The sequence below is a fragment of the Nematolebias whitei genome, chromosome 2 (genome assembly GCF_014905685.2).
Source record: "Nematolebias whitei isolate Nwh7 chromosome 2, NemWhi1, whole genome shotgun sequence".
NCBI classification, from domain to species: Eukaryota; Metazoa; Chordata; class Actinopteri; order Cyprinodontiformes; family Rivulidae; genus Nematolebias; species Nematolebias whitei.
Window position 1 is genome coordinate 15,969,986 of NC_056499.1, and position 14,328 is coordinate 15,984,313.

Genomic DNA, 14,328 nt, shown 5'->3' on the forward strand with positions numbered 1-14,328 from the left:
TAACCATTCATTATTTTTACTGTTTCAGTTGAATTTATTATGTTACACCAGTGTTGGTTTTTACAGTGCTTTGTGAATAAATTTATCACATATTATTGTATATTTTCATAAAAAATGTGGCAGAAAGTTCAAGTTCAAGTAGATTTATTGTCATTTCATCATATGGTACATGAGCTGGAACGAAACTGTGTACTCAGGGTCCCAGTTACACCCAATAGCAAAGATAGAAAGTGTAAAAAGAAACAGTATATAAGGATCTAAGATATACTCTAAACACTAATAATGCAAAGTACAGTGTTAACAGCAGCAGCCCGAAAAGATGACATTAATAAAAACGTACAAACCCAGATTACCCCAGAAACATTACACACTTTACAACCCATCAGGAATAAAATTCTTGCAAATCCAAATTTAAAATGATTTTATTTAAACTGTAAACGACTTTAATCTTTATTTAAAGTAATCAAGAACCTGCAGAAAACAAAAGTAAATTTACGTTAAATGCACGTTCATGCAAACTTTGGGCTTGTTTATGTGCCCAAAGAGCATTTGGCTACTAAACAAATTAACACTAAAGCAAACCTATTTATATAAATAATATTAATATGACTGAATAAAACCTTCAAAAAGATTAGTATAACTTTTCTCATCAGTAACAGGATAATTGGTAAAATAAACTATAGTTGATTTGAAACGAATCAGTGGAGTCAGAGGCCAGACGTCAATCATTTCTGCGCTTGTCGAGTTTGTGAGGACGGACCAGGAGCGTTGTCCGTGATCACAAAATAATTCCTTCCTTTTAAAGGAATAGATGACAGCAGGGGGGTAACAGGGGTGGAGGCAATTCCTAAAACACAGAAGAAACGCATAAACCAGTTAAACTAAGTGTTAGAGTACAATCAGAGCGAGCAGGGGAACTGATGAGCCAATAAAAACACAACCCAACTGAACGTCTCACTTTCGTGCAAAAATATATGTTCTTTATTTGTGAAAGTGTAGCTGACTGCCATTTAAAACAAAACAAAAAAAAAAAAAAAAAATGCAGATATTTTTCATGAAATGTACACTGATTAAATAACATTTATTAAAATGCACTTCTGGGCATAAAACAGCTACAGAATAAATGAATAATTCACTAAGGATAAAAGATGGATGGTGCGAGTGCGCCCTCTTGTGGACAATTATGGAACAAAGAGAATAAAAAAATAATTTCCTCCTTAAAGTCCAACACCCACCATTTGTTCATATTCCATGTCCAGCAAAATATGAGACATAATATGTTCTGTGGCAAATATTGAAAACTAACTAAACTTGTTTTTAAAAAGGAGTTTTTGAGTTTTCAATCTGGCGCTTTGGAAACAACCCTTCACCTCCATACATGGGCTGAAAGGATCTGGACCAGACGAGACACCATTCGTCTCTTCCTCAGTTCTGGACAGACTACTCATCACAGGAACAAAATGCCGAATCGATGCACTGCAGTTTTTTAGATACTTGACAAATAACTTGGGGCCTCGCTCAGAAAGAAGGTGAGGGGGATGTTTGTTTATTCGATAGAAGTGGGGAGTTATAGCCGAGAACGGATGGAAGTACTTTTTTTTGCTGCAGCCACCCGCTTCAAAGATGACACTGACTTTCAGATAAAAGATGTAGCATGAATTGCTTATCATAACTTTGGCTGTACTCGCCCTATCAGCACAATTTAAAAACTGATTAATAGTTTAAGTCTTTACTTTTGACAAAGTCCGTCTCAGAGCGGCTGCGTGTTTATTACTAAATTAACTGAAATCACTCATGATTTGAAAGATGCCGGTTCGTCCATCGATTCCAGAGGGTTTAGTAGCAAATGGTCCTTACAATCAAATTATTTTACACAAAATTATTAATTTATTGTAAAAATTGTGTTTTCAGGCCGGGTTGGTCTGTCCAGGACTGATGAATCTTCTGGCGGAGCTGCGTCTTCTTGCCTTCGTGTTGGCTTGTACATGTACAGAGAAGGCCCTCCTTGCTGAGCAATAACTTCACTCTTGTGAGGAGCCGCAAGGCTCAGTTCTGGGTCCACTTTTGTTTTCCTTTTATATTATCCCATTTGCTGGCATTATTCAGTCCTGTTCTGATATTCCCCATCACATTTATGCTGATGACATTCAGTTGTATTTTTCGTTTAGACCACACCAGCTGGTTGTTGGCCATCCTTGTTCAATGTTTGTCCTGTAGTAGTGACTGGCTCACCAGTAACCTTTGGGTTTTAAACATTAGTAAGACGGAGACTTTGATTACAGCTCCCAGTCAACAACATCCAAAAATCAGTCATCGCCTCTTTTTGCCCAGTAGCCACATCAAAAGTAAAAAATCTAGGAGTCACATTTGACTCATCATTAGGCTTTGAGTCTCACATTAGGGCCATTTCCTGTTCTTCTTTCTTTCATTTAAGAAACATTTGTAAAATACGACCTATGGTCTCCAGAACTGACCTAGAGAAAATTATTGTGTCATCGCATCTGGACTACTGAAATGACCTTTTTACCTGCCTGGACACGTCTTCTGTTTCACGTCTACAAGTGATACAGAACGCAGCTGCCAGACTTCTCATCAAACCCAGCAAATACTGTCACATCACTCTGGTTCTATATTCACTGCACTGGCTCCCAGTGAAGTCTAGAATCCTTTTCAAAGTTCTTGTATTGACGTACAGAGCTTTAAATGGCCAGGCTCCTGTGTGTCTTTGTCAGCTTTTAACTAAATGCTCTGCTGCTCGTGGCCTTCGCTCCCAGACACAGAACCTCTTGGACGTGGGGGACAGGCCCTTTCAGTCAGTGGCCCCCAGGCTGTGGAACGGTTTGCCCCTGCAGCTTTGTTCTGCTGACTCTGTGGAGTTTTTTTTAAAAAGCAACTGAAAACACTTTAATTCTCCCAGGCTTTTACGTCATGATTTTATTGGGCTTCTTAAGCTTGTTTAATTCTTTGTATAATTTAACGTTGATTTTTTTTTTATTGAGTGCATTGTGATTTTATGTCTGTGAAAAGCGCTCTATAAATAAACTTTGCTTACTTACTTACTTGTATACCTGGATTATTGAGCATGAACATTTTAGGCTTTGATTACTTACGTACTTACTCCTAACAGTTCTACTTCGTTCTTCATCGCGTGCAGATGAATCATCAAAGATATCCTCTAAATCGCTGCAACTCTCTCCACTTAAATCATCCGCACTCACATCCTCCTCCAACATGAAAACACTCTCCTGCCTGTGGCTCGTTACTGTCTTGACGTCACCAGCCTTCGGCAATCATCGGCCATGTGCTCGGGTGTTTAACTGGGAGGTTATTTTATCTTTTCCTTACACTCGCCTGGCCCGAATGTGAAAAAACATACAACCATCATATTCTACTACGATTACCCATTGGGACTATAATGGTGGTCGTTGGGCTTCAAGGTACCGTGTCTGCTAATGAGTGTAACTAATAAATTCTTAGTACCTGAAGAAGCGCAGTGTTTCAGCGACTCCAAGAGGTTGGTGCTGGAAAATTTAACGGAACATCTGAACGGTTCCTCCCGTTCCGTCATAGTCTTATTGGTGGGGTCTTTAAACTTGGTTTCCAGCTGAAGAAGGAATAAAATGAAACATAATCCAGATGAACTGGACGGGTCACATTCTGCATCGTAACAGTAAGAGAGCAACTTTGACAGCTACCTTATAGACTGCAGACTGTAGCTCAGGTAACGGCCCGTCGCCGAAGGCTTCACCTGCCATCTGACGTCTGTTTGTTGAAGCATCAGCTTGTTCTTTGTCTATGTGCCGGTCTGCAGTAAAAAAAAAAAAGAGGAAACAGTCATAAACCAGAACTGACATAACGCACTTAAAAAACATCAAGTAATTAACAGAACATACTTGAAAGGGTTTGACCGTTCTCCACCAGAGGACTAGGATACTTTGTGGGAAACACCTAAATGAAAAACAAACGAAGCAAAATCCAAGTAACTCAAAACTTTCAGTCTGAACATTTAAAGCAGTTGATCCTTGTAATGTTTATCAAAGGCATACATGTGAAAGTGAAACGGATTTTGTAAAGAAAAAGTGATAAAGCGTGAGCAATAAAAATCAGTTTGCAACTAGTAGAGACTTACGTGTTGATATTCCCTCATCAGCAGGTCCCTGATGGCAGTCAGCTTCCGCCCACTCAGGTTAGCATCCTTAATCGCTTGATGTCTAGTGGAAAGAGTCAATGCCTGCAACAAAAACACAACTCTTTTAGAAAGACAACACACAAAACAGATACCTTCCATATTTACAAAATATTACAGAATTCACTAAGTTTTCCTCACCTGTAACAGCAGCGGCTTCAGCTTTGAGGTCAGACTGCTCACGAACACATAAGGCGACTGAAGATGATGAACAACATACGTCGGTTTCAGGTGGTTGGGCCGAGAAAAGCTGTCCCCGCCGCACGCGATCCGAATCCACACAGCTTCATCTGTGTGCCTCTTGATTTTCACCGACACCTTAGATGCACCATAAAATGCACAACTGTCATTAAATGCGTCGCGTCAAACGCAAATTTGCTCTCAACGTCCTTTAAAGAAGCGGCGACCTAAACATAAAGGATCGTCAGACTTACGTTCATCATCAGCTCACGGAGGTGGGATTTAAATTGCTCCCTGAATCGCATCAGCTCCACTGAATGAGCATCCTCTAGGAGTGGAAAATATTAAACTGACACAGTACATAGATTACAGCGCAACACACTGTGACATAAATAAACACAAAGGGCTGTTCTACAAATTAGGATTTAATAAAATATAAAACCAATGCAGCCTAACGATGTGCTCGAATACAAAATACTCTTGATTTTTTTTTTTTTTTTAACATACCTTCAGGGTCTAAAAGCTGGAAAGTGTTCCACATTCCCTGGTCTGGGTTCTCAATGACATCTAAGATGAACAAAGCAAAACGAGACACTTGGATATGCATTTACAGTACTACTCTTTTCTCTTTAATTATAAATAATTGCAAGTTATACAAACTTTGGAGCTTTATATTGTTAGTAAAAGACAGTAAAGATCTGTGCCATTGACCGGAAGTACTTTCATCTGTTAATGCCATCATAAACAATGACCACTCCAACATTTATACTTACATATCATTTCGAGTTCTGTGATGTGTTTCATTGTAAATCTATTTTCCTGAGAGAGGAAAAGAAAAATACACACATTTCACTGAAACGTCCACAACAACAACGTAGTTTTACTGATTTATCTCGAACTATGAGCAGATGTTTGACATTTTAGCACACACCGTTTAAAATATAAACTTATAAGATAGCGTATGTATAAAACTCACCTCACATATAGAGACTAGTTTTTGCACCAGCTCCCATTTTGGTTCAGTAAAATCCACGGACAGTCGCTGCTGCGCCGTCAGTCGGTCCCACTTTTCCAACGTTGCTTTTAGCATCCGAGTCGGAATCCGTCGAACGATTCGCTGCAATAAACGTGTTGCGGACTCGTCCATGTTTTGTTTCGAGTTTTAAAATCTATATGATGTTGTATAAGGAAATATGTAAATATGAAATATGTAAATATAATACAACAGGTTCCCTGAACTAAATTAAAAAAAGACACCAGTTAAACAAACCGCCTGCAACGCGAAGAAATGAATCAACCAATCACATGTTGACAAAAATATCCCCCGTCTTCCTGTTGCGCCCTCTGCTGGCTTGGAGTGGTACTACAACACAGCATTCCCTGATGACGTTTATTTTAATGTACAAAATAAATGTAACAAACCTGGACGGATAAAATAAAGATGTTCGTAAAAATATGCTCGCAAAAGAATCAAAACTAACTTATTAAAAATATTATTTTCACGATAGGAGGAAACACAAAAGCACACACAATAAAAATTAAATGTGTATAAAATGTACAACTGGGAACCAGTTACTGTATTCAAAACGTCCAGAGACACAACGTTGTTGGTGTTATGCAAGCATTAAAAATAGAGTAAACGTATTCTCATCTGCTGATTAGAAAGTTTCTGTCTGCCACTTCAACGAAATTATTTAGGCAGCAGTGTTTTCTCAGCAAAACCAAAAAAAAAACCTTCTTAGTTTAATTTGATTAATTTACTAATATGAACGCAAATTCAACCAGTAGTGTTACAAATGTGCCTAGTGTGTTAGTTAAAGGTGCTGTTTTTCTTTGTCAGTTCTGTTTTGACATTTTTAAAGTTAACCTAGAGAAATTATTAATCTATTTACATATTTGTGATGCATGCCTAACTGAGGCAAAGACGGACGTGTAAAGATGGTAATTATAGATATAAACACTAGATCCCTCATTGGCTGCTGCGGCGCAGGAATTTCGGCCGCCATCTTGGAGCGGTCGTCCTTATTTGGTCAAAGCAGAAGATATCTCAGCACTTCGCAGCTTATTTCTGTTCTAATCGACGGACTGTTGACATCAGGTCTCGGGGGATAACTTTTCACAAATAAGATGAACATATTATTGTTATGTGAACATATTATCAGTTCACCTTCAAAGAGTAGGTGCATCATTATAAGTTCATTAATGTTCATAAATTTACATATTTTATTGTCAGTCACAAGGTGAGACACCTCCATGTGTTTATATGTACAGATAACTATAGACTGTAAAGTTCATATTCATTATGTTTTTTCATTTCACCTTGAAAACTGCAGGACTACAGGAACTCAACAAAAGCTGGAGCTGCTCTGTCTGTGGCCTCTCAGGAACGTGCACGTCACACACACACACTCTCAGGAATGTGCACGTCTTACACACAACCTTGGCCTAATGATGTGAGTATTTCTATTTTAAACTTTATTTTTTCATTTAGCCTTTTTTTTATACAGGTAGTCTCATTGAGTCACGAGAACTCATTTTCTAGAGAGACCTGTTTAGGAGCAGATGGTGGGGGTTAAGGGCCTTGCTCAGGGGACCAGGGTGGAGCCATTGAGGGTGGAGGCAGGTGTGGGTGTTTCACCTTTTCCACGCACATTTTGATGTTGACGGTACCGGGAGTTGAACCTGCGACTTTCCAATCACAGGCCCATCAGAGAAACTGAGACGTTTATTTTCTAAACATAACGTCCCAGTGGCTTTTAAACCCCAAAATACATTACGGCAAAGACTGGTTCATCCCAAAGATCCAGTCCCCCGGCACAAACAGAGTAAGAGACTGGGCTGAAAACAGCAACTCAGACTGAGGAAGTCTCTTGGATGAGAGACGAAACGCTTCTATATTTTTTTGCTTTGTTTTGTTTTTTGTTTGTTTTTTTGAATGTCCAGAGGACCAGATTGAACTTTTTTGGATTTTTCTACCTGGATTATTGAGCATGCATCAGTATATTGTCATAAGTATATTTTATTAGTGTTAATGTTAACCCCACCAAGAATATTTAAAAACACTGAGCATGTATCAGGATCATGTATCAATGGATACAATGAACCATGTGTTCAGCTTTAATGGCTGTACGTCTAAGATTTACAGAGGGGGAAATCGTGAGAATGAGTTTAGTATTCAGCTATGACTGATTAAACGCGCAGAGTTCAATCAGTCAGAGTGGAGCGGTCGACCGTTCCAAGATGGCGGCCATACAGCTCGTCAGTGCCAATAGGCGATAGCGGTCAATGCTGTATCTAGTGTTTATATCTATGGTAATTATCTTGTGTTTCCTTTAAACTTCCGCTAGCCTATGTCCCGCCCTTTTTTCTTTTTTTTTTAGAAAGCCAGCAAATGATTGGTTCTGTGAAGTAAATGCTGACGCTGATTCGCTAACATGTACTGTCACTCAACATGTGACGTCAGTTTAGCGAATCTGTTACGGAAGCTCGTCTCGTCCTCTAAGCCTTCAGTGGATGTTGAATGAGACTAGATATTAAATCAGAAGACTGTCATAATTGAAGAGGCAAGTGAAGAAAACAAACAGACAAAAAAAGTTATCGCACAGAAAAAAAACTAGCTTTTCTTGTGGTTGGGATTCATTTGGGATTCAGGTGTTTACATGCTACGTTAGCCGAGGCCTAGCAGTTAGCTAAGGTGACATCACCGGTGTGCAGGAAAACTTCTCAGATGACAAAGTTTTCTCACTGGTAAGTAACATTTCAGTCCGTTCTGTAAAGCGTTAGTAATAGGCAAAAAGAAATCTATCGGTAGAGTCTATAACTCATCATGGTTTTGAGTTCTGAGGCGTTACACAGTTTAAGGTTGGCAAAATGCCACAAATAATATTTTTGTTGTTTACTCCTCTCTGTCAACAGGTAAGTGACTACTGGAAAATTAATCATCAGAATGACAGAACAGAAATGAGAGGGCTGGGGAGGAGTTAGTATCCTTTGAGTGGTTCCCAAATTTATATAAACCCTCTAAATATCAGTGTGACTGATCATTGCTGATTATGTGCAAGCATTATTTACCCTAATAAATAACATGATTACACAAACAATACGATCAATTTGTCACTTTACAGTTTTTATTTTTGTATCTAATAATGGGAAATATGTCCATTAGCAATTTTTAAAATTAATTTATTTTCTGGAGATGATCAAAGAACCCTCATTTGTCATTACATGACTTACAAAGGGACAAACAGCAAATATCAGAATGACCCTCAGAAGGGAGTGGAGGAGAATAGTTAACATCTGATCTCAGCTTGCAAAAGTGCAGTGACGCTACGGAGTTTAAAGGATACAAACAACACTTTTCTTTGAACTGTGAAGCTCCGCAGATGAGGAGCAAAACATCTCGGACTAACGAGAAAAGAAGTTTTGTAGCTTTATTTTAAAACTCTTAGGCTGTCCCAACCCCATGTTTGGGAATCACTGTTTTAGAAGACCTGGATCAATGTTTGCTTACTGTAAATTAAATATAAAAAGTAGGACTGCACAATGTTTCACAAATTTATTGCAAACAATATACATGTGAGCAAAATATCAATATTGAAAAGTAAAGTTTAAACTGCAATAAATCATGGGCTTTTATTTTTCAAGTGTCGGATATTCATGAATGCTAATAGTATATTTGGCTAGTCCAACAGACTTGCTAGCTTTAATGCCCACCCCCAGGTTTAGTTTATAGTGAAACAAAAGAGAACATGAGGAAAATGTGGATTTATCCCAATTGATGTCGTTAGATGTTATGGACTTTTACATCATGTGAAGGTGTTGAATTTTCTGTGTGTACATACTCTTAGTGTTCCTCCTCTTCTTTGTGGCTTTTCAGTGCAACTGCTTAGGTTCAGTAAGCCTCAACTCATAATGCATTCCGATCTATCCCCTCACCTGCACACAGATGAGTGCAATGAACTAATAAGCCTTCTGAAGCAGTGCCACAAGGAGGTATGTCTGTTTCTATATTTGTTAATTACCATATGTTTGACATGCCTGACAGAACAAAATGTAACTCTCTTTCATGTTTCCTTTAGAACAGTTTCCTGAAGTTTTTTGGCAAATGTAATGACATGGACCGCGCCATGCGTAACTGCCTCAAGAAAGAGGTTCGTCAGCTACTTTTCTTTGCCCTTTGTGAACTAAATATAAGCGCATACTTTTATTTCATTGTAGTTATCTGTTTTTGTTTGTCTGTCCTTGCCATTCAACAGAGATTGGAAAAGCGGGAGCGCAGCAAGCAGCATGCTCTGGCGATGAAACAGAAGTTGAAAGAAGGACTCAAGAATGAATTCTGAAGAAAATATTGTAACTTACTGGCTCTGCAAGTTGAATCTATTCAGATACTGGTTCATAACTTTCCCATGAGACTTTTCTGTCACTCCTGGGGAGGTTTTGGAACTATGCCTCGTTGTAAAGTAGTTGTGTGGTTCAATTAGAGTTTTAAAAGTACCGGTACCTCCTCCATAAGAAGGTAGAGGTTATTTTGTTCCCATTTGATGATTTTCAGTCTGCAAACAACACAAAAACCACCAGGCCAGTTTCTTAAGACCCACTGAAGAATTGCTGCAAAATAAACTATAACGTTTTAGTGTGGATTTAATTAGTTTCTTCTTTCAATGATATTAAAATATTTGTTTTCTGCTGCATATTTACATGTTGACTCTTTGACTTGGCAGCACTGATTTCAGTAGATGATGTTTTTTTTTTTTAATCACGCAAACACCAGCAGTAATAATAAGGTTATTATTGTTTCTTAGGCACATTTCATTTTATTTTTCATCGACACCGTTAAAGAAAAGAGCAGCATTACCATAACATTTAGGTCAACATAAAACACCTAACTGTATGTAAAAAAAAGGCTTTATTAGCAGTTTTCAGCCACTACCCCAAAGAGATTAATTAAGATGTGGGCATAATCCTTTCATCAGATCACAGTGCCTTCTGGCAGAATCCCTCAGCAGTATTTTAGAAGTCATAAACCTGTCCTGAGAACAGATTAATTTTTAATAATAATAAAAACTGCTGTGAACATGGTAGATTATTGAACGTTTGCTTTGAATGTGGAATCACATTGATTCAAGACTCGTACTGATTTGAAATCAAATTAAATTCTCATTTTCAGACACAGTTATTGTTTTTTGTAGTTATTCTTTTGGGGTCAAAGCATGCTTTTTGCATTTATTACTTTATTGCTTTTATTTTAGTTACTCCTTTACTATTAAACCAAATTTAAGAAAGCGAGTTTTTTAGTATTTAAGTAAGAATTGCCTTTATGAAACCTGGCATTTTAACATTTGAGACTGCGTATGACCCTTCTCTTCTTCAGCTGATCAGTCATTAGGAGCCCTCTGCAAACCCCCAATAACAAGCTGCTGAGATAATGAAGTGCTTTAAATCAAGTATAGTGGAACCACCCCACATCTAAAGTATGCATGAGAGTGTGGCCTGAGGAATAGGATTGGACAAGACAGACTAAATTTCTACACAACTGAAAAGGTGTCAGAGGGATTGTTATCCACATCAGGAATATTTAGTTTGACAGGTCGGCTGTTTCACATGAGGTTAAGCTTTGTAATATTCTCTTCAGTGGTTGCATGAAGGATGTGTGATTTGACTAAAGTGACATCAGAAGTAAGTGTGAAAATGGGGATTTTGCACATCACTAGACTTGCATATAATGGTGTTGACGAGTAACAGCAGTGTCTAATACAGAGGTCCACAACCTTTATGATAAAATGGGCCATTTTTACACCTTTGTTCACTGTAACGTGTCCAGAGCCATAGCATCTTGCTACAACGGTGGTTATCAACTGGTGGCCCATGAGCCACTTTAGGTTTGCTGGATGAAGCTTTTGTGGTCAATAAGGGTGACATAAAGCAAAAAATATCTAATGATTTTTAAAATTTATTAAAGAAAAAGACCAGATTCTTGGAAAAGGGGGGAATTTTTTTAAACCTTTTTTTTTTTAAATTAAAAAAATCTATAGACAAACTTTGTGACAGTTCTTTATATAAAGAAATAAAGCGTCAAGTTAAAGTGAGTATGTTTTACTCCTTGTACTCCAGTGTTCACATATTTGAAAACGAAACAGGAAAACTGTTTAAACTTATCATTTTTTGTTGTTTGTATAACCAATTACATTTAGTTTTATGTCAGCTTTGGTCAAAGCTTGAAAGAGCAGCTGAATGTTGGAGTCAGCCTCCCCACCATCACAGACATCTACACCTCCAGATGCAGGAAGAGAGCCACCTGCATCATGAAGGACCCCACTCACCCAGCACACATACATTTTGCCCCGCTTCCCTCAGGAAGGAAGTTGCAGAGCATTAAGTGTAGAACCACTATTATTAACCTTTATTTAACCAGGCAAATCCCACTGAGATCACAGATCTCTTTTGCAAGGGAGGCCTGGGCCTGAATCGGCCTAACATGCATGTTTTTGGTCTGTGGGAGGAAACTTGAGTACCTAGAGAAAACCCACACAAGCATGAGAAGAACATACAGTCATACCTGTCTAAATAAAGGTTGAATGAAAAATGCAAACTCAACACGGAAATACCCAAGGTCCAACCAGGGATTAAACCCAGGACCTTCTTGCTACAGTGCTAACCACAGAGTCGTCGTGCTGCCTATAAACTAGACTGAGGAACAGCTTCTACCCTGAAGCTGTTAGACTCATAAATCCCTAACCAGGTTAATTCCTGTAAGAAAAATCACTGTAATGCAACTTTAATTGGTGTGACATCTGTGCTGCTGATTATCTCATGCTGCTGTATTCATTCATACCCATTTGCTCACACAGACTCGTGTTCGGGCTGCTGTTGTTATGCCGTATTGTTTTACATTACTAGTGTTTAGCGTATATCTCAGATCTTGTAGCGTAGCGTTTGTCATTGGTTAGCTTATATCTTAGATCCTTATTTACTGTTTCTTTTTATACTTTTTATTTTGCTATCTTTGGGTGTAACTGGAACCCTGTGTACATAATTTCATTCCACCTCATGTACCCCATGTGATGAAAATGACAGTAAATTTAACTTGAACTTGAAAAGGGACCAAAGACCCACATGTGACTCCAGAGCCCCAGGTTGCAGACCCCTGGTCTGTTATTAGATTTGAGTAGTTTAAGTGGGGTGTGGACGAGGACTGTTGTTGACTGGTAACATTTATCATAACCATAAGCCTAAAGATGGTTAAATCTCAAGACTACATGAAGTCAGAAAAAATTACCTCTAAGGTAGGACAGCTTACATCTTTTCTTTGAAGTAGCCTACTTAAACAGCAGAACTTGTTGTTAATGGATTTTCAGAGTTTTTACGAAAAAGACAAAAATGAAGGGCAGCACGGTGGCACAACTGGTAGAGCTGTTACCTCTCAGCGAGCAGGTTCCGGGTTCAAATCCCAGTCCGGGGGCCTTTCTGGGTGGAGTTTGCATGTTCTCTCCGTGCATGCGTGGGTTTTCTCCGGGTACTCCGATTTCCTCCCACAGACCAAAAACATGCATGTTAGGCTGATTGGTAATTCTAAATTGTCCCTAGGTGTGAGTGAGAGAGTGAATGGTTGTTTGTCTCTATGTGTCCCTGTGATGGACTGGAGACCTGTCCAGGGTGTCCCCCGCCCCTCGCATAGTGATTGCTGAACATGGGCACCGGCGACCCCCATGACCCAAAATGGAAGAAGTGGGTAAAAGATAATGGATGGATGGACAAAGAAGAATAAACTGGTATCAACAAAGCATAAGTTAAGCGGAACTTTTGACCTCAAAATCCAAATTAGCGAAGTACTGACAGTTTCAGCAGGGATTGAACCACTGGTAACTTCATGCGATAAAACAGTATTCCACTTCCATAGGTGTGGAGGGGATTGCTGGTAAAGGGCCACTTACCAACAAGCTGTTTCCTCATGCCAAGAGCTCCAGGAGTCTGAATCCATGGTTGCAGAATTGTACTTTGACCCTCAACCAGTATTCCTTGATGAACAACCTAAAAGAATCTCTGGATCCCTGAGGGCACTCAAACTTGTCCAACATGATAAAGAAGCAACTGAGCTCTAAAACTGTGGCCTTAGTTTTTAGTCTGTTGAGTTGCCTCCTTAAGTGGAGAAGCTGTATGTATCCTGGCGTCTGCTCATGAGCGGAGGGTAAAAGGAGCAGGCGACCAACAGGCCAGATGTGATGGTGCCGACATCGTACTGCTCTGTTGTGATGCAGAGTTGTTAAAAAGCAAAGCTGTATAGAATTTCCAGCTAATGCATTTCTCAAGAACGTGCAAGGAACCAAACAAATGAGACCGTTAACAAGTGGCCTAAATAAGTTTTTGCTGAAAGGTGTTCGAGCACACTCCACAGTTTATGGCTAACCCTAACAAATTCAATTCAGTTCAAAAATACTTTAATGAAACCAGGATGATGAGTTACAACATTTAATTTCCCTCTGGGATTAATAAAGAGTTGTTCTAGATGCTGATGGCTGTGGACAGGAAGGATCTCTTGTAGTGGTCTGTCTTACAACAGATCTTAAGAAGCCTCTGACTGAAGACACTGTTGTTGTATGAGTCTGATGAAGAGGATGCTGAGGGTTGTCTATAATGTTCTTCATTTTATGAAGAGTCCTTCTTTGTATAGTCATCTCAGTCATCTCCAAAGGTTCTAGAGGAGTCCCCAGAACGGAGCCAGCCTTCTTTATGAGCTTGTTGATCTTTTTTAAGTCACTTGCTCTGGCGCTGCTCCCCCAGCAGATGATGGCAGAAGAGAAAGCACTCTCTACAACAGACTTATAGAAGATATGCAGCATCTTGCTGAAAACACTGAAGGACTTCAGCTTCCTCAAGAAGTACAGTCTGCTCTGTCCATTCTTAGACGCTTCACTGTTGCATTTCCAGTACAGTCTGTTGTCCAGGTGAACCCCAAGGTATTTATA

The 14,328-nt window shown here is 39.0% G+C and overlaps 2 protein-coding genes across 2 annotated transcripts; one reads left to right on the forward strand and one right to left on the reverse strand.

Annotated features, from left to right (window-relative positions):
* Positions 1-725: 725 nt before the first annotated feature.
* cenpn (centromere protein N) lies at positions 726-5,600 on the reverse strand. The gene is made up of 10 exons (XM_037693406.1): positions 5,343-5,600; positions 5,140-5,185; positions 4,874-4,933; positions 4,621-4,694; positions 4,328-4,504; positions 4,130-4,231; positions 3,894-3,948; positions 3,696-3,805; positions 3,481-3,604; positions 726-847 (listed from the first exon to the last, which is right to left on the reverse strand). Exons 1-10 carry the CDS (start codon positions 5,511-5,513, stop codon positions 726-728), a joined length of 1,041 nt encoding a protein of 346 aa, XP_037549334.1. The 5' UTR covers positions 5,514-5,600.
* A 2,223-nt stretch (positions 5,601-7,823) lies between these two features.
* On the forward strand, positions 7,824-10,497 carry cmc2 (C-x(9)-C motif containing 2). The gene is made up of 4 exons (XM_037697425.1): positions 7,824-8,113; positions 9,243-9,358; positions 9,445-9,516; positions 9,622-10,497. The coding sequence occupies exons 2-4, from the start codon at positions 9,278-9,280 to the stop codon at positions 9,703-9,705; spliced, it is 237 nt and encodes a 78-aa protein (XP_037553353.1). The 5' UTR covers positions 7,824-8,113; positions 9,243-9,277; the 3' UTR covers positions 9,706-10,497.
* Positions 10,498-14,328: the final 3,831 nt, after the last annotated feature.